Genomic DNA, 27354 nt, shown 5'->3' with positions numbered 1-27354 from the left:
CATGGGGGTCGCGTAAGACCGTTGGAAAACACAGATATTTGTGCTGGAGAGATGGCTCAGAGATTAAGAGCACTGACTGCTCTTCCAGAGGTCCTGAGTTCAATTCCCAGCAACCACATGGTGGCTTACAGCCATCTATAATGAGATCTGGCACCCTCTTCTGGCATGCAAGCATACATGGAAGGAATGTTGTATACATAACAAATAAATAAATCTTTTTAAAAAACCACATATTTATATTACAATTCATAACAGAAGTAAAATTACAGCTATGAAGTAGCAATGAAATAATTTTGTGGTTGGAGGTCATCCCAGCATGAGGAACTGTATTAAAGGGTCACGGCATTAGGAAGGTCGAGAGCTATTGCTCCAGACTGTTCATTGTACCAACCGGCTCCCATCTCGGTTCCCAACACACCAGTCTGTCCAGACCCCCTCACTCCATGGAAGCTTCTCTTCCCTCTTCTCCTACTCTCTTCCTTCTACCACATTTGTTTGGCCGCTTTGCTTTGGTAGTACTGGTGACTAAACCTAGGACCTCACGCATGTTAGGCAAATGCCCTCCACTGAATATACTTCCACAGTGTTCTCTCACGAAGCCCTTTTGTTCTTATACTTCCCATATCTAGTTCTCTTTTCTCCCCTTGGTCTTTGTAATCCTGTAGTTTTGCCTAGTTGACCCTTGTTAATTTGTGCCCTGTGTCTTATGTGACAGTCTGGGGAACACTCATGTGCCCCTTCAGAGAACGTTTGGTGATCTGGGCTGGGCCAGCTCCGTGGAAACCTTCAGAATCATCAGGGGTACCATTCTACAATATGGACTTAATAGAAAATGCCCTTTGCTGCTGTTGAGCGTTTGGCATCCTGTGTGACGTGGCTACCTGTGCTGACCGATTTGAGTCGGAAGGCCCCATTGTCACAGTGCTGTGCTGACTGTGGGGTTTATGAGTGAACTCTGCCGCTCAGCTGTGAGTTCCTCTGCCCTTTAAGTTCCTGTGACTCCTGATCCTAAGAAAGCATTGTAGCAGGACAGCTGGGCGTTCACCAGTTGTTCCCTGGCCAGCTAGACCTTGCGGATACCCTGACTCTTGCCTTTCTCTGGTGCTAATCCTTACTCATTTTTAGCTCTTACTGCTCCTGCATACTGTTCTCATACACCCAGTCAGCTGAGCTGCGCTGAGTGGATTTTCCAGGTGGGTATTCAGGGGGCTCCATACAGAGGAAAGACACTACACCAAATCCTGGCTGCTTCTCCATCTCATGTCCGCACAGAGAGTGACGGACAGAGAGTAAGCACCCAGTCCCGGCTTCCTCACAGGTCTCCACGGGATTCCAGTGCAGCAACATGATGTCAGCTCTGCCTAGCAACTTCCTTGACCGCCTGCTTTCCACCGCCCTCATGGAGGATGCGGAAATCCGCCTCTTCGTTCTAGAGATTCTCATCAGTTTCATTGATCGCCACGGCAACCGCCACAAATTCTCTACCATCAGGTGAGTTCAAGGTTCCTCCCCCAGTGCGACTGTCTTCTTGGTCAGCAACTTCACACCCAGGTGGGAGTGCAGTTTGGGTACAGTGGGGTACAGTGAGACCCACTAGAGCCCCACCCTGGCTTTAGTCAAGGACAGCAGGAGCCAGAGCGTGGTCCTGCCTGGGCTGGGGGCTGGAGAGAGTGTGCATCAGCATAAAGTTCAAGAGAAAGAAACAGGAATGTGGGAAAATGGAGACTGGGTTAAGAGCCAGGGAATAAAGCTTGGTGACATCAGGTGGACTCAGGTTCGCCTCGGAGGGCTAAGAGGCTCCTCTGTCCCTTTATAGCACCCTCAGTGACATCTCGGTCCTGAAGCTGAAAGTGGACAAGTGCTCCCGGCAGGACACTGTCTTCATGAAGAAGGTGAATATGATCAGAAGACACAGCGAGCCCTTGGAGGTCAGAATTACTAGTCCCAGTCTTCCAGCATCTAAGCCACTGTGTGACCACTGGTCCCAGAGCCTGCCTCCTCCCTCTTCAGTTGGCCAGAGTTGTCCATTGCTGAGGATGGAGGTGGGGTCTGCACACAGCTATCACCTCCCCATCACATGGACCCCTCTCCCCAGTTCTCCTCCCCATCCACCCGGACCCACCCCACTAACCACGGCTGTCCTCTGCCCCTGCCCCTGTCCCCAGCACTCCCAGCAGCTATACAGGCACATCTACCTAAGCTGTAAAGAAGAGACGAACATCCAGAAGCACTATGAGGCACTCTATGGCCTGCTGGCACTCATCAGCATTGAGCTGGCCAATGAGGAGGTGATGGTGGACCTCATCCGACTGGTGCTGGCCGTTCAGGTAGGGCTGGATGTGGGGAGGACCAGATAAAGATCACGGGAGGGGGCCTGTCTAGTCATGTACAGATAGGGATACTCTGCTGTGGTGACAGTTGTTTTGGTGTCTGGGGACATTGTACTCTGGTTGGTGACTCCTCCATGATAACCCAAATCATGGTCTAGACTGGGAAGCCCCAGAAATGAATTAATTTGTGGCTCTTGTTCACCATTAAGGTAAAGAGAATACAAGATCACCCAGAATGACCCCTGAACCCCTAACATTTCAAGTCCCTCGTGGGGTCTGAGTGCTACCCCAAAAATTCCCAAAGAGGGCGTTCAAAAGCCCCAAGTGATTTAGAAGCAAATGTGTTCATCTAAAAATCCTCTTCCTCTCAGATTTACTTGTTCAGAATTGTCTCTGATGCTTGTTCAAAGAGGCTCATTACCCAGACTGGAAAGTCAGTGTCCCAAGGCTGGGACCTGTGGCTTTAAGAAGTCTCCGTTGTGATTCATAGGCAGCCAGCGTGGTACTAGGTAGACCTGAGACTCTGAAGGTCTGCCTGGGTAGTAGAGCACTGCCATGGAAGTCAAGGTGGGTCCTTCAGACCTCAAAGGCTGCAGTCTCTGGGTCCTGAAGCCAAGCAGGCATCGCATTCTTGAACTTAGTGACAGGTGTCTTAGGTCAGCTTTGTGACCATGCTAGATCCTGCAGGGCAACTAGATGTTATAATTTTCTTTGTTTACCCTAAGGGGTGCAATTTGGGACTTCTCTGAATCCCAGCCTCCCAGTGATTCCCATGGCTTTTAGCATATGGACCCAGTTCAACGAGACAATCCAATCAGCTAAGTTTCAGCTTTGCTGAAGGAGATGGCGGCTGAATGGTGGGCTTAATGCTAATGAGGAGGGTTTGGACAGTGGCAGTCACTGCAGCTGAAACCACAGAGTGACGAGATGAGGCCCTTGCTTCTGCCTAGTAGCGATTGACGAGTCTCCAGTCAATGGATTATCCTAGGGGCCATTCTCTCTAGCTTTTTAAGGATGACTTCTCCCTCCCAGAAGGCTGTGGGACAAAGATTTAGTCTAGAAAGATGAGCCATCTCTAAGAAAATTGGGGAGAGAGCAGGTGAGAGGGTGTAGACTTTAGTATGACTTGTCAGGGGAAACTCCGGAAGCCTGTCTCTTACCACAGGACGTAGCCCAAGTCAATGAAGAGAATCTGCCTGCCTATAACCGCTGTGCGCTCTACGCTCTGGGTGCAGCCTACCTGAACCTCATCAGTCAGCTCACAACGGTGCCTGCCTTCTGCCAGCACATCCATGAGGTTGGTGTCCTCGTGCTCCTGAGAATCAGTGAGCCCTGGCGCATTAGACTTAGGCTCTGGAGGAAGTATTGAAGTAAAGCTCCTCTGTCCTCACCCTCCTGAGTAAAAGGGTCCCTTATACCCGCCCCCTACCCACTGTTCTAAGGTAGCATATGACAGACACTCCTCCAACCATGTGAACAGAAGCAACTTAATATAAGTTGCGTAGCATACGTAAATTCCTGGGTTCAATTCCCAGACCACATAAATCTGGGTATAGTGACATAAGCCTATAATCCCAGCACTCAAGTCTCAGTGGTAGGGGAACCTTGGCATAGCAAGTCTAAGGCCAAACTGGGTCACATGAGCCCCCTTCCCCACCAAAAAAAAAAAAGTTTTAGGAAGCTGAGCATGGTGACACAGACCTGCAATCCAGCCATTCAGGAGGCTGATGGTAAGGCCAGTCTGGGCAACACTGAAACTCTTAGGGTGAAAGTCCTTGCCGTGCAGGCCTCATGGACTTGAGTTCAATCCTGGAACTCATGAGAAATCCACATGCAGTGGTACTCACCTAAATCCCAGCACTCCTGTGGCAAAATGGGAGTCAGAGACAAAAATGAGACAGAAGCTCGTGGTCCAGCTGCAGTGGCAAAAGCAGGAGAAACCCGGCCCCAGCAAGGTGGCAGGCAGGAGCCACCTCCCAAAACCTCCACACATGACTATGGTGTGTGCATGCCCCTGACACACACAGACACGGACATGGACACGGACACACGCACCAAGTAATTTAAACAGAAAAGAACTCTGTCTCAAAGCAAAAAGACAAGATTTTTGTCATGAATCCCCTTCAGTACCACAAAAGCAAAAGTAGGACTGTGAACCCCAGTCATGCCAATTAAATGCCTGTGAAAATTCTTCACACTTGCTTATTAAGATCATATCCTTTTCCTTTGCTGAAATATTCTAAAGCAAGTTCCAGCTCCCTCTGCATGAATGTAACCTATATATCAGTGTGAACAGTGGACGAGAATGAACAGCGGCATCTCCCTCCGATGCCACCGTGTTGTCGCCTAGCTAATTAAACTTTGAATCTCCCCCTACCCTGGCATTCTCTAGTAGCCAGTCTCGTCAATCAACCTATTGTTACATAAAGGTTTTTTTTTTAAACCTTTTTTTTTTTTTAAAACCGTGGCTAGAAAGATGGCTCAGCGATTAAGAACACTGTCTGCTCTTGCAGAGAACCTGGGTTCCATTCCCAGCACTCACGTGGTAGCTTCCAACTGTCTATAGCTCCAGTTTCAGGGGATCTGACACCCTCTTCTGGCCTTCACAGATACCGGACATATGAACATAGTTCATATACATGCATACGGGCGAAACAGTCATATACATAAGGATTTTTTTAGAAAATACTTAAAATCTTAAGTATTTTAGGTGGACTCATGATGTCTAGGGTTAACTTTAAAATTCCAGGTCTCTGTTGGCCTCAGCTGGCTTGCGGACATGAGGGTAGACACTGTACCATTGTACCAGAGATTTCCCAAGCCCGTTGGACTTTCACAGGCTTGGGGCTGATAAGGGCAGACGAGAAGTCCTCTTCACTGGAAAACAGTGGCTGTTGCCAAGTCGCACGCTCACACCCGCACGCCATCCATCTCTGGCTTCTCGCCACTTCAGTAACTTTCACAGCTCCTCCAGAAACACTTGCAAAGGCGATTGAGGAGATCTCAAGCCGCCACTGCCTAGCAGCCGCTTTTACCTCAGCCCGTCTCTGCACCTGGTGCCACCCGCATCCCCCTTTCTCTCACGGAAATCGGGAAAGCACAAGACTAAGAAAGCCCAGCCTCTTAGGAATGAAGTCCCTGCACCTTGGAGGACACTTGACACATGTGCGTCATCAGTGGCGACAGCTTGAGCAGCTACTCATCTCCCCTGGCAGCTCTGACTGCGACTGGGGATCTGGATTCTCCCTGGAGAAGCTCTGTGTTTGCATCTCCAAGGCGGCTGGGGTGGGGGAGTGGGGGAGGGTACTGACGGGGAGGGAGGCTGCAGCTCTCCCTCGCTCCTGTTTTGAGCCGCCCGGCCCTGCTGGATCCAGCTCTCCCTGTCTCCCGCTCTGAGCTACCCGGCCCTGCCCCTGCCGGATCCAGCTCTCCCTCGCTCCTGCTCTGAGCCCGCCCCCCCCCCCCCCCCGGCCCTGCCGCATCCAACTCTCACCATTTTGTTTGTTTCCCTCCAGGTGATAGAGACCAGGAAAAAGGAAGCGCCATACATGCTTCCCGAAGACGTGTTCGTGGAAAGGCCCAGGTAAGGACAGTACCAGGGATGCGGTCAAACACGCGAGAGTGGGTAGAGTAAGGTCAGGCAAGAACACACATCAGGGGTCTTCGACCCTGCCTGAGATCTCCAAGCCCTGGGCAGAGTTTGGCCCCCCTCACATTACCATACCCCTTTCACAGCTTGCCATACCATCAGGCCTCAGGCGGACTGTGATGGGCAGAGAGCGCTGTACTGCATAGGTGATGTCGACTCCAGGAGCTTTGGTCAAACCCAGGGAGGGTGCATCCTAGAGGAGTTGCCCTTGACAGGACCCTGCCTTCGGGCAGTGCTATGGACCAGTGTCGCTTCCGCATGAACTCAGGGGAAAACTATTCTGAAAAACGAGGTGTCCAGCAGCAAGACTTAACCTTCTAAACCATGGCCTCTCATTTGCTAACTGGCCAAAGTCAGGTGTGGTATATCATATGCTTGTCATCCCATACTGGGGTGGAGACATGCAGGTCTGTGAGCTCACTGGCCGGCCAGCCTAGCTTACTTGGTGAACTCAAGGCCAGTGAGAGACCCTGTCTCAAAGAAAATGTGGATGTTGCCTAAGGAACAACACCCAACATTGACCTCTGGTCTCCTTCACACATCTGCGCACATACGTATGTATGTGAACCTGCACACACATACACATACCCAAAATTAACCACAGAAGAGTGTGTTAGGGAAGGGAACATTCATGTGTGGGCATAAGTGTAGGCAACTGAAGTTTTCTGCATAAAATGTAGGATAGTAGGTATCCACGGAGGAAAAGGGACCAGGGAAACTTTCTTCTGTTTCTCTGTCATTTTGCATAGTGGCTATGTTGCTATTGTGATAGTTATCCAGGGATTGTTCTAGCTGCCCACAGCTCTACTTTGCCTCTTTGTCCTTCAGGCTGTCTCAGAATCTAGATGGCGTGGTGATAGAGTTTCTCTTCCGCCAGAGTAAAATCAGTGAAGTCCTGGGAGGCAGTGGCTACAATTCGGACAGGCTCTGCCTGCCCTACATCCCTCAGCTGACAGGTATGTGCTCCGGGCAAGGCTTCCACCCTACCTCTGCCTTTCCTGCCACGTAAGCGCCCTAGGGGAAGGGGGTGAAGACACCTGAATCACATGTGGTGGCATCTTAGATGTTATATAAGAACTGAGAGACATAGCAGAATTTATGGTAAGATCGCTATTCCGATGCTCCTTCTCCCCATTCTGGCATCTCAGAAAGCAACTGGGCCATGAGAATAACCTGACGTGTAGAGGGCTGGTCTGTAATATTGGAAAGAGTACACATGGGTTACAGAACCAAGGACCCATTTCAGGACTTCTGTCTGTGCCACTTACTTATCTAAAAAGATGTTGGGCAAGTCTCTGGACTACGGAATTTTGCGTTAGAGGGTTGTGTAGTGTGTAGGATAATGAAGTCAGATGCACTTTAGGGAACACTGCATGTGTGAGCATTACCGGTGCTGCTAGTGGATGCAGCCAGCTTGCGCTACTTGAGATATGCTTTCTGGTCCTAAGCAGCTCCTTTGTTTTCACACATGGTTGCAAAAATCTTAACCCAAAGAAGCAACCTGGCCACCCTAAGATGGGTAAAGAAGACCCACAGCAGATAGAAGCTTCTGGAAGCTCCATGTGTAGCCTACGTATGTACCGAGCCATTGAGGACTATGGATCAAGGCACAGACGGTGGGACCAGTGGCTTATTAAGGACTGGGAAACCCAGCTTCTGGGCTCTTCTTTTCCAGATGAAGATCGTTTGTCCAAGAGGAAGAGCATTGGAGAGACCATTTCCCTTCAGGTAGAGGTGGAATCGAGGAACAGCCCAGAGAGAGAGGAGGTGAGTTTTGTCAGTACACTGGATGCTAAAGTACTCCAGAGCCCTTTACAGGGCATTAAAGGATCTGCAGAAATGAGTTTCTCGAGCACATCCATTTTCTTACTGACTCTCATTATGTGTACATCATTGGTATTTCCAGCTAAGAGATTAATGTTCTTCTACCATGAGAGTATCATTTAAAAAAAATCACTTTAGAAAGGCTCACTCCATTCCCTATCATACAAATTAGGGAACTGACAGTCCTGGAGCAAGTGTCACACAAAGTAAGGAGGACCCACATCTGAGAGGGACTGGGACAGGAAGACTCATGGGGAGTCTGAGGGCAGCTGTGGAGGATGCTGGATCTCTCCCCAGGTATGATCAGAGCATAGAAAAGTCCTTAAAGGTTTTAAGCATCCTTTTAGGTCCAAGCTCTAAACCTGGATACTCAGAGCTGCTCTGGAACACTCCTTTGGAAGGCAAGAAGCTCTGACCCTGCCTAATTAATCAAGCAAAGTGAGGAACTGGAAGTGGGGGCCCTCAGAGACCCTTTCAGTCATGAAAGACAGGACTGTTGACAGAGGTTTCTGTCCCATCCGGTCCCACAGCCATTCAGTCTCAAAGAAACACACAGAGGTCAACATTAATTATAAACTGGTTGGCCTATTAGCCAGGCTTCTTATTAATTAACTCTTACATTAACCCATAATCCTTGTCTGTGTTAGCCACATGGCTTGGTACCTTTTATCAGCGAGGCATTCTCATCTTGCTTCCTCTGCATCTGGGTAGCAACTGTAGACTAAGCCTTTCCTCTTCCCAGAATTCTCCTATTCTGGTTGCCCTGTTCATACTTCCTGACTGGCTACTGGCCAGTCAGCGTTTTACTAAACCAATGCAAGTGAAAAAACCTTACAGGGTGCAGAACCATTGTTCCACAATACAGAACTTCTAGTGTGTCACAGCCTTGGAGTTAGTTGACTGCTTCCCCATGCTGCAAAGGGGACTTTCCCATCAAGTTCAGTAGTTAAGTGAATCTAAGGAGGAGAAATGCTTACCCTACTCACTGGTGGCCTCCTGAGACACTCGTATTGGCTCTTTCCTTGGGTCAGCTTAGCCCAGGGGCATCCTGGTAACTGGTGCAGAGCTGTGCCCTCCCTATGCTCCACTGCTTCAGCCCATGGTACCCTGGTTCAGGATCCTGTGCTGACTGACTGCCATCACTATGAGGGATGAATCAATGCTGATGTGGTCAAACCTTAATCCTAGTGCCCAGCATTCTGGGCTGGCCCTGCTGTGTTCATTTTATTCCCCATGCCACCCTATTTCTGCTGGTGGCACTGCTGTCAGTATCCTCCACACCACACTCACTCATCTGTTTGCACAAGTACACCGGTGCCAAAAACCTCCCAGAGTCTGTCCTCTTCTCCATTGTGGGTGCTCGGACCTTTGGACCTATGAAGTCTTCTTCCTTAAAGCCCAGCTAGGTCCCATTTCCTCCACGCACAGCTCTCTGCCTGCTCTCATTTGGAGAACTTACTTTTCCTTTTCCTTTACCCTATGGTTCCTTAGTACCTGGAGTTTATCTGCATTGGTCTTCACTGACTATGGATGGAGGGATGGATGGATGGATGGATGGATGGATGGGGTGTGTGTGTGCGTGTGTGTGTGTGTGTGTGCATAGGATGAATCCTCAGGCTCTATTGGCATGTAATTCTTTTGTTAACAAATTTGGAAGCTTCTGTTGACCTACTGAGAGTTCTGCATGCTATTGATGTCCATACAATATTTACTCAATGTCTTTATCCCGTGTCTGTCCTTTCCAGTCACACACTTACTAAATGGCTATTGCAAAAGGAGTGGAGGGCTGCTTTTCGTTCCACCCAGCTCCTGGCCGCCTGGCTAGCTTTACCCGAAATAATTACATGGAAATTGTATTTATTTAAACACTGCCTGGCCCAATATCTGTAGCCTCTTATTGGCTAACTCTTACATATTGATCTAACCCATTTCTAATAATCTGTGTCTCACCATGAGGTCGTGGCTTACCGGGAGGATTCTAACTCACGTCATTCTCAAAGAGGAGAGCCATGGCGTCTGCCTGCCTCTGCTTTCTTTCTCCCACAATTCTGTTCTGTCTACTCCGCCTATCTAAGCTGCTGTCCTATCAAAGGCCGAGGCAGTTTCTTTATTAACCAACAAAAGTAACACATAGACATATGACCCTCCTCCATCAAATGGCAAACTAATCAAGAACTGTACTGTCGGAATTTTCACAAGCTGGGTGTGCCCATGCCATTACACTCAGATCAGGCGGTCAAACACAATCATCACGCAGGGACCTGTCTGGGCCCCTCTCCCTGAAGGAACCATATAACACAGTTGTGTCCCCTTGTGAGACTTTGTCCCATTAAACCACTTTCTTCTGTCTACCTTTCCCCCTTATTTTTTGTAATGGCATGTGATTCCTCATGGGTGTTATACCAAGAAGCTCATAGTCTGGTTCAAAGTTCATGTCCTCTGGTCCAAACTTCATTATCTTCAGCATCTTCCCTGAGGCCATGCATCCATGGAATTCCCTCTTTTGAGTTTTATTATTTTCCGCCTCTTTTCATAGACTCTGCAGAAGTTGAGATCCTTTGCCTCCAGTCTTGGGACCAGTCTCATCAATAGAGGTCCTATTACTGCTCACCTCCCATGACTTACTGTATTAAGATTCATCACTTCGGGGTATAATTTAATGTCATGAGCCTTCAAAACGTTATGAAGTTCTTGGAGTTTATTTTGGAGATTACATCCAATTGTTTCTCTGAGGACTGCCTTTTCTCCCTCACCTTTCTGAACATGTCTGTCCCTTCTCCTTCAGCGAGTGCCTGCAGAGGAGATCACCTATGAGACACTGAAGAAGGCCATTGGTAAGACAGCAGCCCAGGAAACTGAGGAGCGGGGAAGGTGGGGCTGACATGGACCTGGTGGCCGAGGCTGGTGGCTTCTCGAAACTCAGTGGCCTGCAAGCTGCAGCTGGAAGTCCCCGGTCCCTGAAGTGGGGGTGGGACTGCCTATCACTGCGTGTCATCACTGTGTGTCACGTACCCCCTGTCCACTGTTAATGACAAGTTTCCACTCGAGGGCTAGAGCCAGGTGGCTGGTTTGTGCAAATGAAACTTATTCTGTGTGAAAGATGACACAAAAGGGCAAGATGTCCCGTGAAAGGCATGAGAAGAAATTGTGTTAACGGTCATTTAATAAGGCAATAAATAGACTTTAAACCCTGAGTCACCTCTTTGTCTGTAGGATTGGCTCATGAAGTGTCCCTATTAAGAAGCTGTTTCTAACTGATGACAAATGAAGTCACTAAATGGGCTTCGTGTGAAGCCTCTTCAGTGTTTTGTTATTATAAATGCATTCAGCCAGGTGTGGTGGTGCACGCCTTTAATCCCAGCTCTTGGAGGCAGATGGTAGCCAGCTATGAGTTCTCTGTGAGTTCGAGACCAGCCTGACTATGTAGTAAGCTCCAGAACAGCCAGGATGGATGGATGGATGGATGGATAGACAGATAGACAGATAGATAGGTAGATAAATAGATAAATAGATAGATAAATGCGCCATCTGCCTCCTTAACCCCCTAACAGTGATCCTTATTTAACCTCCAAACTTATTCCCTATTTTTCTTTATTTGGTACTAACTGTCGTCTTTGGTTAGCAAGTAGTCTGTGTAAAAGCCTTAAGTGAAATTTCCTCAGACTGCTCTGCTGAGGGGCTGTGTTAACTCTTACCATCTAGCTGCCTTTTCCATTGTTCAGATCCTTTTTCTTTCTCTTTTTTTAATTTTTTTTCCCCAAGACAGAGTTTCTCGGTGTAGCCCTGACTGTCCTGTCACTCTGTAGACCAGGCTGGCCTCGAACTCACAGAGATCCTCCTGCCTCTGCCTCCTGAGTGCTGGGATTAAAGGCATCACCACCACCGCTGAGCCGCAGGTGCTTTTTCAAACTACCCTGGCAGTACTCAGAGGGACGGCTCTCTGAGCTCTTCTGTTTGGGAGACCCAGCAGGAGTGCAGCCAGTGGATCTTTAAAGCCCAGAAGTGGGCTCTTTTAGCTGATTCTCAGACGGCGGGGCCTCAGGGAGAAGCCGGAAGAGTCAGTCCTTCCATGCCTCGGCCCCCTTTTCATCCCAAGAGCCCACCCTGTCCATCTCCCTCAAGCTCCTCCCCCTAACTCTCCCTGAACACTAACCCAGTTGTCCGTGTCACAGTGGACAGCGTGGCGGTTGAGGAACAGGAGCGTGAACGGCGACGACAGGTGGTAGAGAAATTCCAGAAGGCGCCCTTCGAGGAAATTGCAGCTCACTGTGGGGCCCGGGTGAGTAACATACCAGAGGGTGCCTTCCTGACCAATCAGAAAGCAGACTTGGGTCCAGGTTAGGACTGAGTTCAGATGCGAGCTCTTTGTCCTGCAGAAATTAGGGTTTTGGTTTCAGTATACAGTGCACTGCCGTTTACCCCAGTGCCTTCCACTACATTGCTCCCCCTCAGCCCAGAGTCTGAGCTTTTATTTATCACTCACTGTCTTAGACCTTTAATCCCAGCACTTGGGAGGCTGAGGCGGGCAGATCTTTGTAAATCTGAGGCCAACCTGGTGTACATAGATAATCTCAAGCCAGCCAGAGCTACATAGTGAGATCTCAAAAAAAAAAAAAAAAGATAGGCAGGGAGGGATGGGGGAAGTAAGAGGGTACCAGCCGGTTGTAGTGGCTCATACTTTAATCCACCACTCAGAGAGTAGAGGCAATTGGTCTCTGAGTTCAAGGCTAGACTGGTTGTCATAGATAATCCCAGGCCAGCCAGGGTGGATACCCTATCAACAAAACAATTTTTTAATTATTATTATCCTGTGTGTATATGTGTATGTATATGGAGGTATATAAAAAGGGGCTTTTGCTCTCTCCTTCCACCTTTATGTAGGTTCTAGGGTTTTAACTCAGGCTACCAGTGCAGTGTGCACTTTGCCCACTGAACCCTCTCACCAGCCAGCAGGTTCTTTTAAATGGGGGTTTTGCTGTGGCGTCCTGGGCTGACCTTGAACTCACTATGTAGCCCAGGCTCATACCACAGCATTCAACCGTCCTGCCTCAGCCTCCTGAGTGCCGAGGTTACAGGCGTGTGGCTTATATATTAAATTTATTGATATAAGATCTACATTATTTTGTAGCTGTGTAAAAACACTTATCTCCCAAGCCTGTGCTCCCTGTTGTAAGTTATTCCCACCCCACTTTGAGAGTTTGACTGCCCATTCTGTGATCTAGGAGGAAGCTCAAGTGCTGGACTCATGTCAAAAAAGAGTAGCATCAGCTCTAGCCTCCTGACCCGGTGCCCCAGTCTCCTGACCCCAAGCCCAACAGATCCTATTACCCCATATTAAGGAGCAGAAGCCTGCCCAAACCCTCTCTGGTCTTCCTAGCCCTCTGTCAGGTCCCCAGCCAGCCTTTGATGGGTGGTCTTACACATCTGGATGTGCAAGTTCAATAGACAGGTGCCAGAGCTAAGAGTATCTACCTGGCTACCCTCCCACAGTTGCTCCTGCCAGAAACTTTGGGCAGTAGTGTCCTTTGTGCAGGGGGCCAGTGAGGTGGCAGTTCTCTTGGAGCCCAACGTTCACTTTCCTTCTGTCTGTGTCTAGGCATCACTGCTGCAGAGCAAACTCAACCAGATCTTTGAAATCACCATCCGGTAAGTGGCAGCCCAGACAGGGGGCCCTACCTCCGTGTCCAGCATCGCAGGTCAGGGCCGTTATCCTAAGTCCTCTTCTCACACCTGCCTGCAGCCCTCCACCCTCAGCCTCTATTCCCAGCCACCATAAGTGGGCAAGAAACTGACTTAGTAAGGTCTAGAGAAGGATGAGAGTCACGGTGTCCCCAGCAAGCACCTGTGTTGCCAAAAAGCAGCTGTTCCCAACCTGTGGGTCAAGACCCCATTTGGGAGTCACATATCAGATATCCTGAGGATCAGGTATTTATGATTCATAACAGGAGCAAAATTACAATCTGAAGTAGCAGCAAAATAATTTTATGTGTGGGGGTCACCACAGCATGAGGAGCTGTATTAAAGGGTCACAGCGTTAAGGTTGAGAGCCACTGGAGCCTACAGGCAGCTCGAACTGAAGATCCTAGAACATCTTGAAAATCTGGAACTCAGGGAACGGTCTGAGTTTTAGAGAGGCTCGGAAAGTGACTGCCGGGTTCAGTGGCACAAGGGTAGGACCTCAGTCCCTGCTTCATACCTTTCTCTTCCGTGTATCCCCAGGCCCCCTCCAAGCCCTTCAGGGACCATCACTGCTGCATATGGCCAGCCACAGAACCATTCCATCCCTGTCTATGAGATGAAGTTTCCTGACCTGTGTGTGTACTGAATTCCAAGAGACAGAACTCCTCAGAGGACACCGGAAGGACCGCCCTCCTACCCACTCTCACCATGTGGAAACCTAACCAGGAGAGCAGAGAAAGTCACCTTGGACGGTGGCTCCTCCCAAGTTGAGCAAAGATGGAGCCTCTGGTCCTCCGTGGCCCTCCTGCCCTCTTCTGGTCTTCTGTGAGGAAGATCCAGCTTCCTGCCCTCTGGGGCTAAGCACCTCATCTGTCTTCCCTTTCATATCAGCCAGGGACAGAGAATCATGAGGGTGTCTCCCTTGAGACACAAGATGGGCCTGGCAAGCTTCCATTGGGAATGTGTCCGGGAGGGAGTGTCAGACACCCCAGGGGAAGGAGCCTGATGAAGGCACCGATGGTCTAAGAAAGTCAGAGATGGTGCTCGGGGAAGCTGAGGAAAGTCCCCTCATCAAAAAGTGACAGTGTAAGAGCTGGACGGAGATGTGTGCTCCCACCTCTTAGTCCTGGTGTCTGGCGGAGCCTCTTCTTTACTTTCCAATTGTCTGTTTCTTTTTCTACTATTAATGGTTGCTGAGCACTTACAGAAGAAGCTGGGGTAGAGAGGCTGGCGGGAGAACAACAGGCTGGGGACAGAGAGGGCCTGCTTCTTCCCGGGCTTGGTGGCAGCATCGGCAAAGCACAAGTGTGGCAAGTTGCATCTTCTCAGCTCCTCTGTCTGGAGGAAGCTTGTGACAGATCTTCTGCGGTTCTCTCTCTGCTGGGTCTTTCCCAGGTTGCTAAGTGTGTTCCCTGATACCTTTCTTCCAAATGTCCCACAGTGTTTCCACATCCTCTGGGTTGAGAGACAGCTGAGCAGGCTAGCTGGTCCTAGGTGACTGGAAAGCGGGGAGGAAATGCCAGGGGCCTTGAGGCCTGTCCACATCACTTCCCATGGAGGATGCTTGCAGCAGGAATGTGTGTGTGTGTGTGTGTTTGTGTGTGTGTGTGTTGGGATTAATTGAACAAGTGGCACTTTAGGATTCAAGGAAAGAGATTTAACAGCTAGGATTGAAATGATATTTTCCCCTCTGGGCCAAGTCTGAGACATTGAGGATAATTGGCTTTGTTTGTGGTCTGGGTAGAAGTGGTGGAAACCCCTTTGCTTCCATTTTCCCTGTGTACCACCTACCTGTGTTTATGTGGCTCATGTGTTCTGGGAGCACTGACCCAGGGCTGGGTGGATGACCCTTTCCTGGTGCCCCTCTGGGTGTCTTCATGCCTCCCAGGATGCCTCTGGCAGCACCCCAGGCCTCTTCCAGTGGGAGTCCATGGTCCAGGACAGTTCTTTCTTTCCCTTTCAAACTTCCTGTGAGTTTTCTGAGCTGTTTTCCTCTCAGGCCCAATGCTGCTTCTAGGAATTTTGCTTTTTAGGAAAAGGGAGTTGATCTGTTGACTTGCAGGAATCCTTTCTAGGGTGTAATTTTAGGCCGTGTGACCCAGGACCATAAAGGAGCCATTTCTGCTAAGGAGGGTGTGGGCTTCTCAGGACACTCTAGACCACAGCCCTGGATATGATCCTGCATGGTGAAAGCCTGCTCACCTACTAGGACAGGTGGGGACATTTTCCAGAATTGGGAGGACTGGAACTCATGTACTTCCCCATTGCACATACGTTAAACGTCACAGATGGGACCTATCTGACCCTGTCCCCATAGATTTTTCACTTCTAATGTAACTCTTTCCCGTGGTCTCTGCACTGAGCTGTGAGCTCACGGCTCCTGCATGGCCTCCATGATCTCATGTCCCTGAGGACGAGGCCGCCCTGACTTTGGAGCTATGTGGTTGTCGCTCAATCCAACTTTATAAGCATGGACTTCGGTTTCTCCTTAATATCTCTTTACTAAGAAGCCAAGTTTTTCGAAAAGCATGAAGGCAAGTAACCCTTTAGCAACTAAGAAAATCTAAGCCTTGAGCTAAAAACGTGTCTTTCTTCACCTGCCCACCACATCTTTTATGCCAGCTTGGCTTGGATAAGAGCGCATCAGTTTCTTTCTTGTTCCCAAGTGACATCAGTGTCCTCTCTGAGGTAGCTTGACCCTTGTTGTGGATTGTGAGAGCCTCTTTCTTGGAGTCTCTCTAGAACCAGGCATCAGAAACAGAGGCCTTCACAGGCCCTGTCCCTCAACCCAGCCTTGGAAAAAGGGAACAGAGTTCCAGTTCTGCAGACTCAGCTGCTCCGCAGTCCTCCTCTGAACTTCCTTTGTCTCCACACCATGGCTGCTTAACAGGGATGTGCTGCTTCTAGAGAGCGGGCCACACATCTGTGCCCTCTTCTTAGTAGATTTAAGTTTATATTCAGTAGGCTATTGGGTTGCCTGTTGACAAGGAATGGAATCTGATCCTGGCCAAGTCAGGAAGTCTAGATGGTGGCCACAAGAGAGTCTGTCACTCCATCACCAGGCTGGGGGAGGGACCCAGTGTGACTCTTGCCTCCCCAGCCTCTGGTGTCTGACAGCACTGTCCATGCCCTGTTCTGTCGCCTTCTCTGTTGTAAACCAGGGCCAAAAGGAGCCAGCAAAGTCATTAAGGCCAACTGGTCCCCACCCCACCAAAGCACCCAGGGCTCTGGCTTCATAGGCCAGGGCCGAAGGGTGGCATCCTGCTGACAGAATCTAACAGGCGTGAGTGTGTTTTGAGGTTCAGAAGTTAATTTGGTAGATCATCAACAAGTGTGAGAAGCGGATTGACAGGAAATGCCTTCCTTCCAGAAACAGCTGCTGCTTCCCCTGTGCTGAGCCTATTTCCTCTTTACTTCGATCACTAGAAAACAAATGGTTTCATGCCTCCTCAGTAACCTCATAAGAAAACCTAAAAAAGCAGGGGACCGTGAGCCTGGGACCAAGGACCTTGGTCTGAGCAGCCACATCCTGCATACTGCGGGAGTAGGATCTGGAAAAGCCCTAAGGTTCCTCCGGATTCTTGGGGCAGGGGGCACAGTGTCCACCAGCTGCTCTTCTGTTGTCCTGGGCTGCCAGCCTGCTTCCTAGAATGCTGCTAAGAAAGTGGCTGGCTCTGTTTGGGGATCTGGGGGGAAGGAACGCCCTAGCTGTGAGTCTGAAGGTTGTGTTTAGAAGCAGACTTGGAGGTGGGGAGGGTTGTATCAGGCAGTGTCTGCTCCCCTTGACCTCTGGCAAGTAGATTGCACTGAAAGACAAGGGGTCTTGTCCTCTGGAATCTGGGGGTAAGGTTCAAGGAACGCTGTTGCCTCTATCTCTCTAGTGTAAAAGTCTGCTTCCTATGGCTCTGTAACCCAAGCTAGGTCTAGATCTAGCCACTGCAGAAGGGGAGTCATGGGAGGTCTTATTCTTGATCCCGGCTACCTGGGGGAGTGAGGAGGAGAAACCGTGGGGCAAAGGGAAAAACTTCATGGCTATGTTGGCTGCCCTCTGGCACCAGCCTGGCTCCTTCAGGGAGCATAGGTTCTCCAGAGCCCAGCACTTGCCTTCTTTTTTGGGGGGGAAGGGGTGCTCAAGACAGGGTTTATCTATGTGACAGCCCTGGCTGTCCTGGAACTCACTCTAGACCAGGCTGGCCTGACAACTCTTGAGATATGCCTACCCCTGCCTCCCGGAGTATTGGGTTCACAGTGTAGGCGGCCACTACCTGGTTTACTTGCCCTCTGAACTCCTCATGGCTGTGGATTCTGGTATATGGAATATAAAATTGAACACCCATAGATGCTCCAGCCCATCCATCTCAATGTGTCTGAGTTCTTTTAGACCTTCATGACCTGGCTGAGTGTGTATGTGCCTATGTCAATGCATGTATTTAATGTAGTTTGTAGTTGCCAACGTTGTATATATTATAGCCGACTTATTTATATGTGAGTACAGAATTGGCACCTGTGGTAGCTTCCTGTATTTTAACCTTGTTGAATCTAATTAGTTTTCCTTCCAGGGAGACAGGGGTCGGGGGAGAACCGGTGTTGGAAGGACTATTCCAAAGTCATTCTTTAAGACATTAGCCGTGGTTTCCCAGTGGGCCTGCACAATGCCCTTTTCAAATAAATGTTAATGTTGTCACCATATGGCTGTCTGTTGAAATTCTTAAAAGGAAATGGCTGGGGTTTTTTTGTTTTGTTTTAGATGAAATTAGAATCTGAAAAAATCAGCAGTGTGCCATTGGCATTTAACCACCCCCACTGGCCCTGGCTTTACCTGGCTGTAATGAATGGTGGAGGAGGCGTGGGGGGAGGCCAAGGACGGTACAGAGATGGAAGCCTTAAGTGAGGATTCCAGCGAGGGAGCATCCTCAGGAAGGCCAGGCTATTCTTCATTCTAGCTCATTTCCCACGACCCACGTTAGGGAGCGCTTAATCAAGATTTCTGACTCTCCACACACCAGGACTTCCAGGGGCTCATGGTGTTTTTGTGAACGCCTACCAAATATAAGGGGTTATGAACAGATACACCAGGCTTTGATGTGTGTGGTCCATGGATGTCTAATCTAGCGATAGGTACACGTTCATTCCCTTTAATGGTAATGAACTGCAAAACTCTGGCCCCTGCGTTGTGACGACACAGGACACAGAAGCAGTATAACACAAGCCTGCAGAGTAGGGGACCGCACAGACACACACCAAGTAACTTGCCTTCACGGCCAGACAGCATGCCCTCCAGCACAGAGGGAGCTGACTACAGGAGCCCCGAAAATGAACAGGGCCACTGAATGAGAGCAGAACTGGCCTAGTAGAGGTGGTCTTGAGCCTAGGCTTGCATTGGAAGAGGCAAGATTCACAAAGGTGGGCAAAGGTTGCACTGAAGATGGGGTCCGGGCAATGAAGAACTGAAGGGTAACAATGAGACCAGCAGACACGAAACGGGACCTTCATCCCAGGAAGCATGAGCCTGAAGGCTTGGTAGGCAAGTGGACATGGTTGATGTGGGCTCTACATCCTTTGCCCCAAAAGTTTGCAACTGTTAGGAAATTGGGAGGGAGGGGATACTGTTTTGGTTGGTAAGCCAGGGACTATGAGACCAGCAAGCTTTTTAAATATTTGTGTTAACGTAATTTGCATAGGCAGGAGAGCAGCTGGAGGCCAGTGAGTTAATGCTCTAGGTAGTGGAGGTCTTCAGGGAGAACTTGGGGATGAAGGACTGAAGTTAGACAATTGGGGAGCTGGGGAGACACAATAAGATAGGAAACCACCTCAAGACTCAAGCGTCTCTCTCCACGGTGTGTACAGAAGGTCATGTGCCTTGAGTATATGTGAATAACCAAACTGAAACTGCTGTCAACTCTCAACTTTCACAATTTCCTGATAAAATAATGTCATCTCTTTTCTTTTTTTATTCCTGCCAGAGCCCTTATGCCAAGAAGGGGCAGGTGGGAACTAAATCCTGGGAGGTTTCAGGGACCTGCCTGAGGTCACACACAGAAGCCCTTCCCAATGGGGAGTGGGCCTTGGTGGTGCCGCAGGAATGTTGGACAGAGAATCCACCCTGAGCCACCCAAACTATCTGTCCCCCCACCCACCCCCGAGTCATTTGCTGGGGCAAGTGGGTAGAGGTATGTTTTTTTTTTAAACAACCATCTGGTCACATGGTAGTGTTATTGGACGGTTTTTTGTGTTTTGACTTTATTCACGCGGTCTATATTGAAGGTCAAAGCCATCTGTGAAATCTGAAAGGTTTTATTTCCTAACTACAGGCTAACTAGGAGGCTTGAGGTCTGCGGCGAGTAGCTCGCCCATGCAGGGAGGGGGCTCGGGGTGAGAGGACCCCTGCACCCTCACTGGCCCTTCTTGTGAGCGTTCTTGACGATGGCGTTCTTAAAGAGTGTCACCAAGGGTGTCTGGCTCTTCTCGGAGGTCATGAAGCCGCCATAGCGCTTGTCCTTGGGCGGGCTGCCCCAGCGGAAGCGCTCCATCCGGTAGGGCCCATCTTCCTTCTCGGCGGCGGCGGCGGCGTCGGGTTCCAGGATGTGCTCCAGGCCGTCGGGGCGCTCGCCAGCCAGCTCCCTCCTGAACTCCAGAGGAAAGGCCTCTGCCGACTCGTTCTCGGCGACGTTGGGGTACACCTTCACTGGGCGCCGCTTCTTGCCCACCGGCTTGCCCCAGCGGAAGTGCTCCATGGAGTAGGAGCGCTTGCCCTCGCGTAGGCCGGGCTCAGAGCGACCATCTTCCCCCGCCACAGAATCCTCCTCCTCCTCTTCCGCGCGCCTCTGCGCCGTGCCGCTGCTGTTCCTCGGGCCGAAGCGGTCCCAGCGGAAGTGACCCATGACGTACTTCCGGGGGTTCTCGGTCAGCGGCTGCTCGTCCCCGTTGCCTGGGAACACGGGTGTCTCCGCCGAGAGGTCGAGTTTGCAGGCCCGGATGCAAGCCTGTGGGAGAGCCCGAGGTGTGAGCCAGACCTGGCAGGCTCTGTGGCCACCGTTCCCCTTCCCTGGGCTTGGAATCACTTCCGGCCTCGAGGCCATCGCGCCCAGCACATGGACACCTGCACGTCGGCACCGGGTCACCCAGGTCCCACCGACATTCTGTACAAAGTTGTTCTTGCTCTTGCATGATTCTGCCTAGATGGCAGCAAGCACCCCTACCGATTCCTTGCTTATCTTCCGTAGCTTTTACTATGAGGGCCTTGCTATCATATGCACCAAAAGGGAGTGTTGTCACTTATTGATGGCAAAGTGTGGCTCCTTTTCAGTACAAGGAGGGGCATGGGATTGGAATTTGGGAGAGAATCTTTCCTGGTTATAGATATCTGGCTTCTGGGGCCTGAATTTTCAACAATGCTTCAATCTTAACCCCAGTAATCTACAGTTTCATGTCTACTCCAGCCCTGTACCTTTGCCCCCTTGTCTCAAAACTTCCCTTCATCCACTAGGACCTTTACTCTGTGAGTTGATCATGCATCTTCTCAATCAGAATTGAGACAATTTAGTTCGTTTTCCTGCCACCTCATTCTGACTGGGAGGAAGGTTGGAAGGTCGGGTATTTTCTATCACCGCGAATGTTTGTGGCTCTGCACTCTGGTCTTAGGGGATTTGACCACGGGGGCTTTATTTACCCGTAGGTTGCATCCTTAAGATTTTTAGATCTTTGGAAGTTACTGAGGAGAAAACAGAAGGATCCTACCCACTCTTTCCAGTTGAGGGTTTTCTACACCAGGGATTCAGAATTCTAATACCACAGAATATTAACAATGGATGGTAAAATCTATGTGATTTAAGTACCTTTCCCCAAGGACAGATAATGAAATGGGGGGGAGTCAGAAAGAGAAAAAGATCAAGGTGTCAGAGGTGGGGATAGAACCTATGACTCTGATCCTGTTTAGCACACCCTCCCCTCTTTCTGGTGAGATCTCAGAAGAGGTGATGCAATGTGTGTCTCAAAATCAAGTCTTAGATTTTTCTGAACTGGAGTCTCCCAAGTGTTCCTTGGGCCCTCTGAGTCTGAAACATTGTATTTGAACCTTGCCCTTATGTCTTGAGGAGGTGGCTCCCACTACCTAGCCTCAACTGTCTATTGATAATAGTAACAGGCACCCGGCATTTATGTGCACACCCTGTGGTGACCTAGAAGGAGCTCCAACCTGTCCCAAAGGGCATTTTACTTTCTTTTTAGAAAGACTGGAAAGGAATTGGCAGGAAGCCTGCCTTCTAGACACAGCATGAGCTATTTGGCACCGTTTTACACACACACACACACACACACACACACACACAGTACTTGGTCTTTCCTTCTCCCTCGGGAGATGCTGTGTGGAAATACCTAACTGGCAACGGCTTTGTGACTGGAAGAAGATAAAGAAATAGGAATAAAAATTGTAAGTTTTCACTTATATATAAAGGAGGAGTTAATTTGGGAGCTAAAGGGTAAAGATAGAGGATCAATTAAGAGAACAATCATGGTTAATATGGCTCTGTCTAAACTAAAATATGACAAGGGGTTTTCACAGACAACAGAGTAGGAAGTGAGGATGATAGGGCAGAAATCATGGGCCAGACCCCTTTTTCTCTTAAGTCACCTCCTCCCTCTCCTTTGTCTAATTCCAACCTTATGGGAAATATTCTGTTGCTGCTCTGGGTCACTCCAATCAATGGAGATGAATTTCCCTATCTCCACACCCCCCAACTGCTCTTCCTTTTGAGCTGTCCTAAGCCCAAAGCCATCTTCTCCCCAAACCAAAGTGGTACCCGATGTCCACATACCAGCAGGTTGCTTTCCGTAGTGAGGTCCTGGCACTGCCTGCTCTCCAGGCACCAGCCCCACACTTCCATGGAGGTCTGAAGCAGCAAGGCCAGCAGCAGGGCCCCTGAGCGACTGTGGCAGGATCTCGGCATCTTCCAGGTGACAGGCTGAAGTTCTGTAGAGGCAAACAGAATTGGTGGGACCCCTGCGAGGAGCAGAACAATGTTGGCTGGTCACCAGGAAGGACTGCAGGCCAACACTAACAGCTCTCACTTGCTCAGTCCAAGGCTTTCTGAGGACAGGAGCAATCTCAGCAGCTGAAGGATGTGCTATCGTGGGAGGGAAAAGAGAAGAGCTCGACACAGTGACGGGCAGCCCCCTACTTCCTGTTGAAACCCTTTGAAGAAATTAGACATTAAAGATGAGGCTATTTGGGAGATCACGTGGTCCAATCCTTCATCGGAAAGATGGGAACACTGAAGCCCAAGGAAAATCATTTCTTTGTGTTCATGATGACGTCAAGGTAAGTTCTCCTGCGTTCCCAGAGCACCTTCTACGTGTACAGCCTGCCTGAAGCTACAGTTCAACACTCCGAATCCAACGGGTAGGAGTAACTAAGAAAAAGAGAAAGGATTATTAGGCTATTCCTGGTCTGGACCCTGTTCCCTAAAATCTGATGATTTCCCATGAATGTTAGGGTTTAATACAGGCAAATAAAACAGGCTGTTTTGTCAAGGTCTTGAGCAACCAGTAGTCTGATGTCCCATCCGCAGATTACCTGGTGATTGCCATTTCCCAGGGCCTGGTTACTTTGGGAAGGTTTTTTGTTGTTGTTTATTTTTTGGTTTTGTTTGTTTTTTTAAGACAGGGTTTCTCTGTGCAGCCTCAACTGTCCTAGAATGCGCTCAGTAGACTAGGCTGGTCTCGAACTCACAGAGAACCACCTGCTTCTGCTTCCCGAGTGCTGAAGTAAAGTAGTATGCCACTACTGCCCAGACTGGAAAGATTTCTTTGTAAAGTAGATCCCAGTTCTCTTAAACTATCCTGTTTTCTAAAGTTACACACCACACGCTGTACCCCTCATAGTCTGATTATGTGAACTTAGAGGCTATTGATACTGAAGACAGGGAAAGCAGGAGGTTGAAAGGAAGCTTTCTCTGCAGTGAAGAGCCACGGAGATACTGCTGGGGAATTTGGAAAGCACCTCTGGGCAGCTGTCAAGTCAAGAGACCAACAGGCAGAAGAGAACACCCATGCTGCTTTAATCCCCTGGTGTCCAGCTCTTCCTAGTGCTGCTAGCTCTTGGGATACTATACCTGCTCCCCCTCAGGTAAGGATCCCTGAGGTCACCCTAGTCTAATCAATTCCCCACCAATTCTACATCCATGATGGACTCCAGATTGTTAGCTGTTAAAGAGACATTACAGAAAATTTAGTTCATAGTTAGATGTGAATGGTCGGCTCTCAGGAGGCAGAGGCAAGCAGATCTCTGAGTTGGAGGTCAACCAGAGTGAGTTCCAGAACAGCAAGGGCTACATAGAGAAACACCTTGTCTTGAAAAAAAATTTTTAATTAAAATATATGTAAATAAAATATCTGTCGCTCCTAATGAACCTTTGCATTGTAAAATAAACATGGCAGAAAATCTCATTTGGAGAGACATGAGCCAAGTCTTCCTTTTTGAGAAGGAGGATTTGGAAGTGAAAGTCTCCCTTCAAGAATCTCTTCATCGCCTCTGCTCCACCCTGTGCCATTCTTCAAGAACTGGCTGTCCTGCAAGCTTTGAGTGTTTTGCTGGGTTTTTTTTTTCAAAACCACCATTAGTGGGCGCTGGCCACCATTGAGCTGTGTGGGCCACACCTCAGTCCAGAAGCAACCTTGTTAGCCTTCCTGGCGCTCAGACTCAGGCAGCCAATTAGCCCAAAATGCTGAGATCACGAATTCCCCAGAAAAATGGTAACTAGCATGAAAACATATTAGTAAATAAAAATAAGATCACATAAGACTGATAGTTCTCACAACTAAATTTCAATTGTCCTCGAAGTCGGGCGACTGTGGAATGAGGTTTGTCTCTGAAGGAGTCACAGTGGAGATTTCAGGCCTTCAGAAGCCTACCATCTTCCCCTAGCCCGCCTGCTGTGGACTGAACTCCTCCTCCTCCCCCTTAGGGAACTCCCAGTTAGATGGCTCCTGAAAGCAACTTGCTATGATTTTTTTCTTATTTGTATTTCCCCCTTTTCTCAAAGAGAAGCAAATGTCTTATTTATATCATTTTGAGAAACTAAAAGTAGTGAGGAAAATGTCAAATGTTGTGCTTCTCATAAGTAGGAGAGTGTAGTATTCCAGTCATTAAAATCCCTGGAAGATAGAAAGTCGCGATTTATTCATTTTGACAGAACCACATCTATTCGGATCCCAGGAAAACTCTCTGAACTCAGGAGAGCCTTCTTCTCTCCCAATGACGCCGACATAACCCTCCGTAAAGCCGAGAGGCATGGAGATGAGGCTTCATCTATCCACACTGCATATGCCCAACTTCTATAACACCCAAAGGAAATAAGTCGTTGAATTAGCCATAATCTGCATATGCTTCACAAACTGAGAAACACAGACATATACTACTTATTTTCATTTTACTTGATTCTTCCCAGTTATTCTGTGAAAACCTTTCTTGCTTTATTTATACATGGAGAATTTGGGGGACCTGCTCCTCGCTGCACCGCCCTATAATCTTTTTGAGAGCTTCCGAAACAGGTCAGGGTGGTTCAGAACCTTGGACAGTTCCCTTCCCATTTTTAACCGAGGCTAGATCGTGAAGGGAATGACTGCGGTCCTGTAGCCACCTCGGATCCGCTAGGATGCTCAGGGAATTGAGGATTTGGGGTCTGCAGCAGCAGCAGCAACAAAAGAACTCCACTATTAGAAGCTTATTGTGACTCGGCCTTCTCTCCCACTGTCTTTCCAACGTGTATTTATATAAGCAAGTCCGAACAATCGGGAAGAGAATCGGGAAGATCTCGCTAGAGATCGGTCGGGAGTCTAAAAGGATCCTAAGCATCCCGATGCCCCATTCCTCCTTGCAGACTACGGGACCACCCCTTCTCCCAACGGCAGTGGTCCCCAGAATCACAAAATCGCCTGCCCACTGGAGCGCTGGAGCCTGCCATCCCATGTCCCTGGTCAGCTCCTTCTCAGAAAGTTTGCGAAGAGCTCAGGTCTGCGACAAGCCAGAGCGCCAGTCTGCATTCCCGCCCGCAGAGTATCCCAAGGCCCATGGGCAGAGCTCAGGGTAGGAAAGCTGTCCCTAGTTGTGGCAACCTTACCTGTTGCGGAAAGGCAGCTCTCCGGGGACGAAGATGTTTGGTGTCCTCTCTTGCTCACCGCTCTTTAACTTCTTTCTCCTCCTTCGCCACCCATTTGGTCCCTGCCGTTCTCCTCCCTGCTTTTATACTTGCAGGGCTGGGTGGGTGAGCGTTGGACGTGACCTTCCTGGCAGCGCTTCTGCAGCGCAACAGGCGAATCCCGGGCCACGCGGAGGGGGGCGGGAGGGGGACTTCCCGGTCGGGCTGAGCTCAGGGCAGATGTGCCTGGAAAGCTCGGAGGCTGGCATTAGCACAGACCCGCTGAAGTGCACACCTGCGGCCGGTAGTCAAGAAGAACTTAATTAAGGACCGTGTTGGATCTCCACTTAGGACAGGGCAGAGGTTTAGCATCCTGGTGTCAGGTAGGCCTAGCTCTGAGGTCACTGCAGATCTGGATGAAATTACATGTGTGCGTCCATCTGTCTTCCTGGCATTTGGGAAGTAAATATCATTAATGAGGAGTGTGTCTGTTACGCCTCAGATTTTCCCCAATGTTGGGAAAGTATGGTCTTGTGGAATCAAAATCTACCTGCTCTGTTTTGGAAAGGAAGATGACAGGTTGTCAGCGATCTCCCACCGCAACCCAAGGCAGCTACCTCTTGAGGAGGAGGATGCAAGTGAGTTGCACAGCCTGCCTGTCTCTCCAAGGTAGGACAGGTACACTTCTGTGCCCAGACTCCAAGGGAGACTCCCAGCCTCAGACTATTAACCAGGAGGGCAGGGGAAACAGACTCCTCTCTGGGGTGAGAGCTGGCAGAATGGTCTGGGACTGTCAGACAGCCTTCACCAAGTGGCCAGGCCCAGGCATCGTGGCTTGGCTATAAGCTCTCACAGTCTAGGCTGGGAGGACAGAGAGACCTGTAGTGGCATCCACCTGAGCTACACAAAGAGCAAAGCACACTTGTGAGGAGAAGTGTGACCCACAGGGAGGAACTAGGACTTCAACCAGGGTGCCTGTTTAATCTGCCAACTGAAGGAATTTATCCTACCCCCCACCCCGTATTTAGATGCCTTTTCTTTTCTTTTCTTTTCTTTTTCTTTTGACTCCAGGACTCCCTTGAAAGTTCAGCTTTTCTGGTTGGTAGCACTGACTTTGCATCCAAAAAATCTTTTGCTTTTGTGCCACAAGAGAGCACCAAGCTCCCTAACAGTAAACAAGGTGTGAGCCATCTGGCTTTGGCCTCTTTCTAAGGCTCTTACCTGCTGTTTATCTTATCTCCTGGACCTCACCTACCCCCATACATTCATACTCCATGAGTACTACTCTCTGCCTCTACTTCCCCAAATGTCCCCCACAAGCTAAACGCTCTTCCTTCCTCCATGGAGGTAACCCAGACTCCTATTAAGATCTGGTTCTCCATCATCATCTGGTTCTTATTTAGCCCCTCTTGGCTATTATTCCCACCAGGATCCTGAGCTATGATCTCTGTTCTACAGGTAACCCCCTCCCTGTCTCACCTGTTACAAATGTATTGTGTTTGAACCGGTTCACTTCTGTCCTCTGTCCTCCCTTCCGTCTACCTCTGCCCTTACCACTGCAAGGCCCAACAACTCTTCTCAATCAGATGGTGACTTTTTCTCGTTTTCTTTTGCATTATTGTTCCAATTTTAGGAGGCCACTGGTGTTGGCATCAAAGTCAAACCAGGATAAATTTGGGTTGGCCCATCATCTGAGTTCCTAATTATATATAGAAGAACTTGCTTTGGTCCATGTGAA

General features: G+C 49.3%; 2 protein-coding genes across 2 annotated transcripts in view; one reads left to right on the top strand and one right to left on the bottom strand.

The window, feature by feature from the left end:
- Nucleotides 1–18171, top strand: part of Efr3b (EFR3 homolog B) — a 78120-nt gene extending 59949 nt beyond the window's left edge. The window contains exons 13-23 of the mRNA XM_087907428.1: nt 1319–1491; nt 1817–1892; nt 2166–2327; nt 3496–3627; nt 5846–5913; nt 6808–6935; nt 7655–7746; nt 10589–10637; nt 11976–12082; nt 13400–13449; nt 14023–18171. Of these exons, the coding sequence (XP_087763554.1) occupies nt 1319–1491; nt 1817–1892; nt 2166–2327; nt 3496–3627; nt 5846–5913; nt 6808–6935; nt 7655–7746; nt 10589–10637; nt 11976–12082; nt 13400–13449; nt 14023–14128 (1143 nt within the window). The 3' untranslated portion in view covers nt 14129–18171. The remainder of the gene's footprint in view (nt 1–1318; nt 1492–1816; nt 1893–2165; nt 2328–3495; nt 3628–5845; nt 5914–6807; nt 6936–7654; nt 7747–10588; nt 10638–11975; nt 12083–13399; nt 13450–14022) is intronic.
- Nucleotides 18172–19760: 1589 nt separating this feature from the next.
- Pomc (proopiomelanocortin) lies at nt 19761–25684 on the bottom strand. The gene is made up of 3 exons (XM_048436518.3): nt 25599–25684; nt 22296–22450; nt 19761–20465 (listed from the first exon to the last, which is right to left on the bottom strand). The coding sequence occupies exons 2-3, from the start codon at nt 22425–22427 to the stop codon at nt 19875–19877; spliced, it is 723 nt and encodes a 240-aa protein (XP_048292475.3). The 5' UTR covers nt 22428–22450; nt 25599–25684; the 3' UTR covers nt 19761–19874.
- Nucleotides 25685–27354: the final 1670 nt, after the last annotated feature.

Source organism: Myodes glareolus, chromosome 6 (genome assembly GCF_982192425.1).
Source record: "Myodes glareolus chromosome 6, mMyoGla1.1, whole genome shotgun sequence".
In the NCBI taxonomy this organism is placed as follows: Eukaryota; Metazoa; Chordata; class Mammalia; order Rodentia; family Cricetidae; genus Myodes; species Myodes glareolus.
The sequence above is the reverse complement of the archived record's forward strand: the minus strand, read 5'-3'. Positions and strand labels throughout refer to the sequence as shown.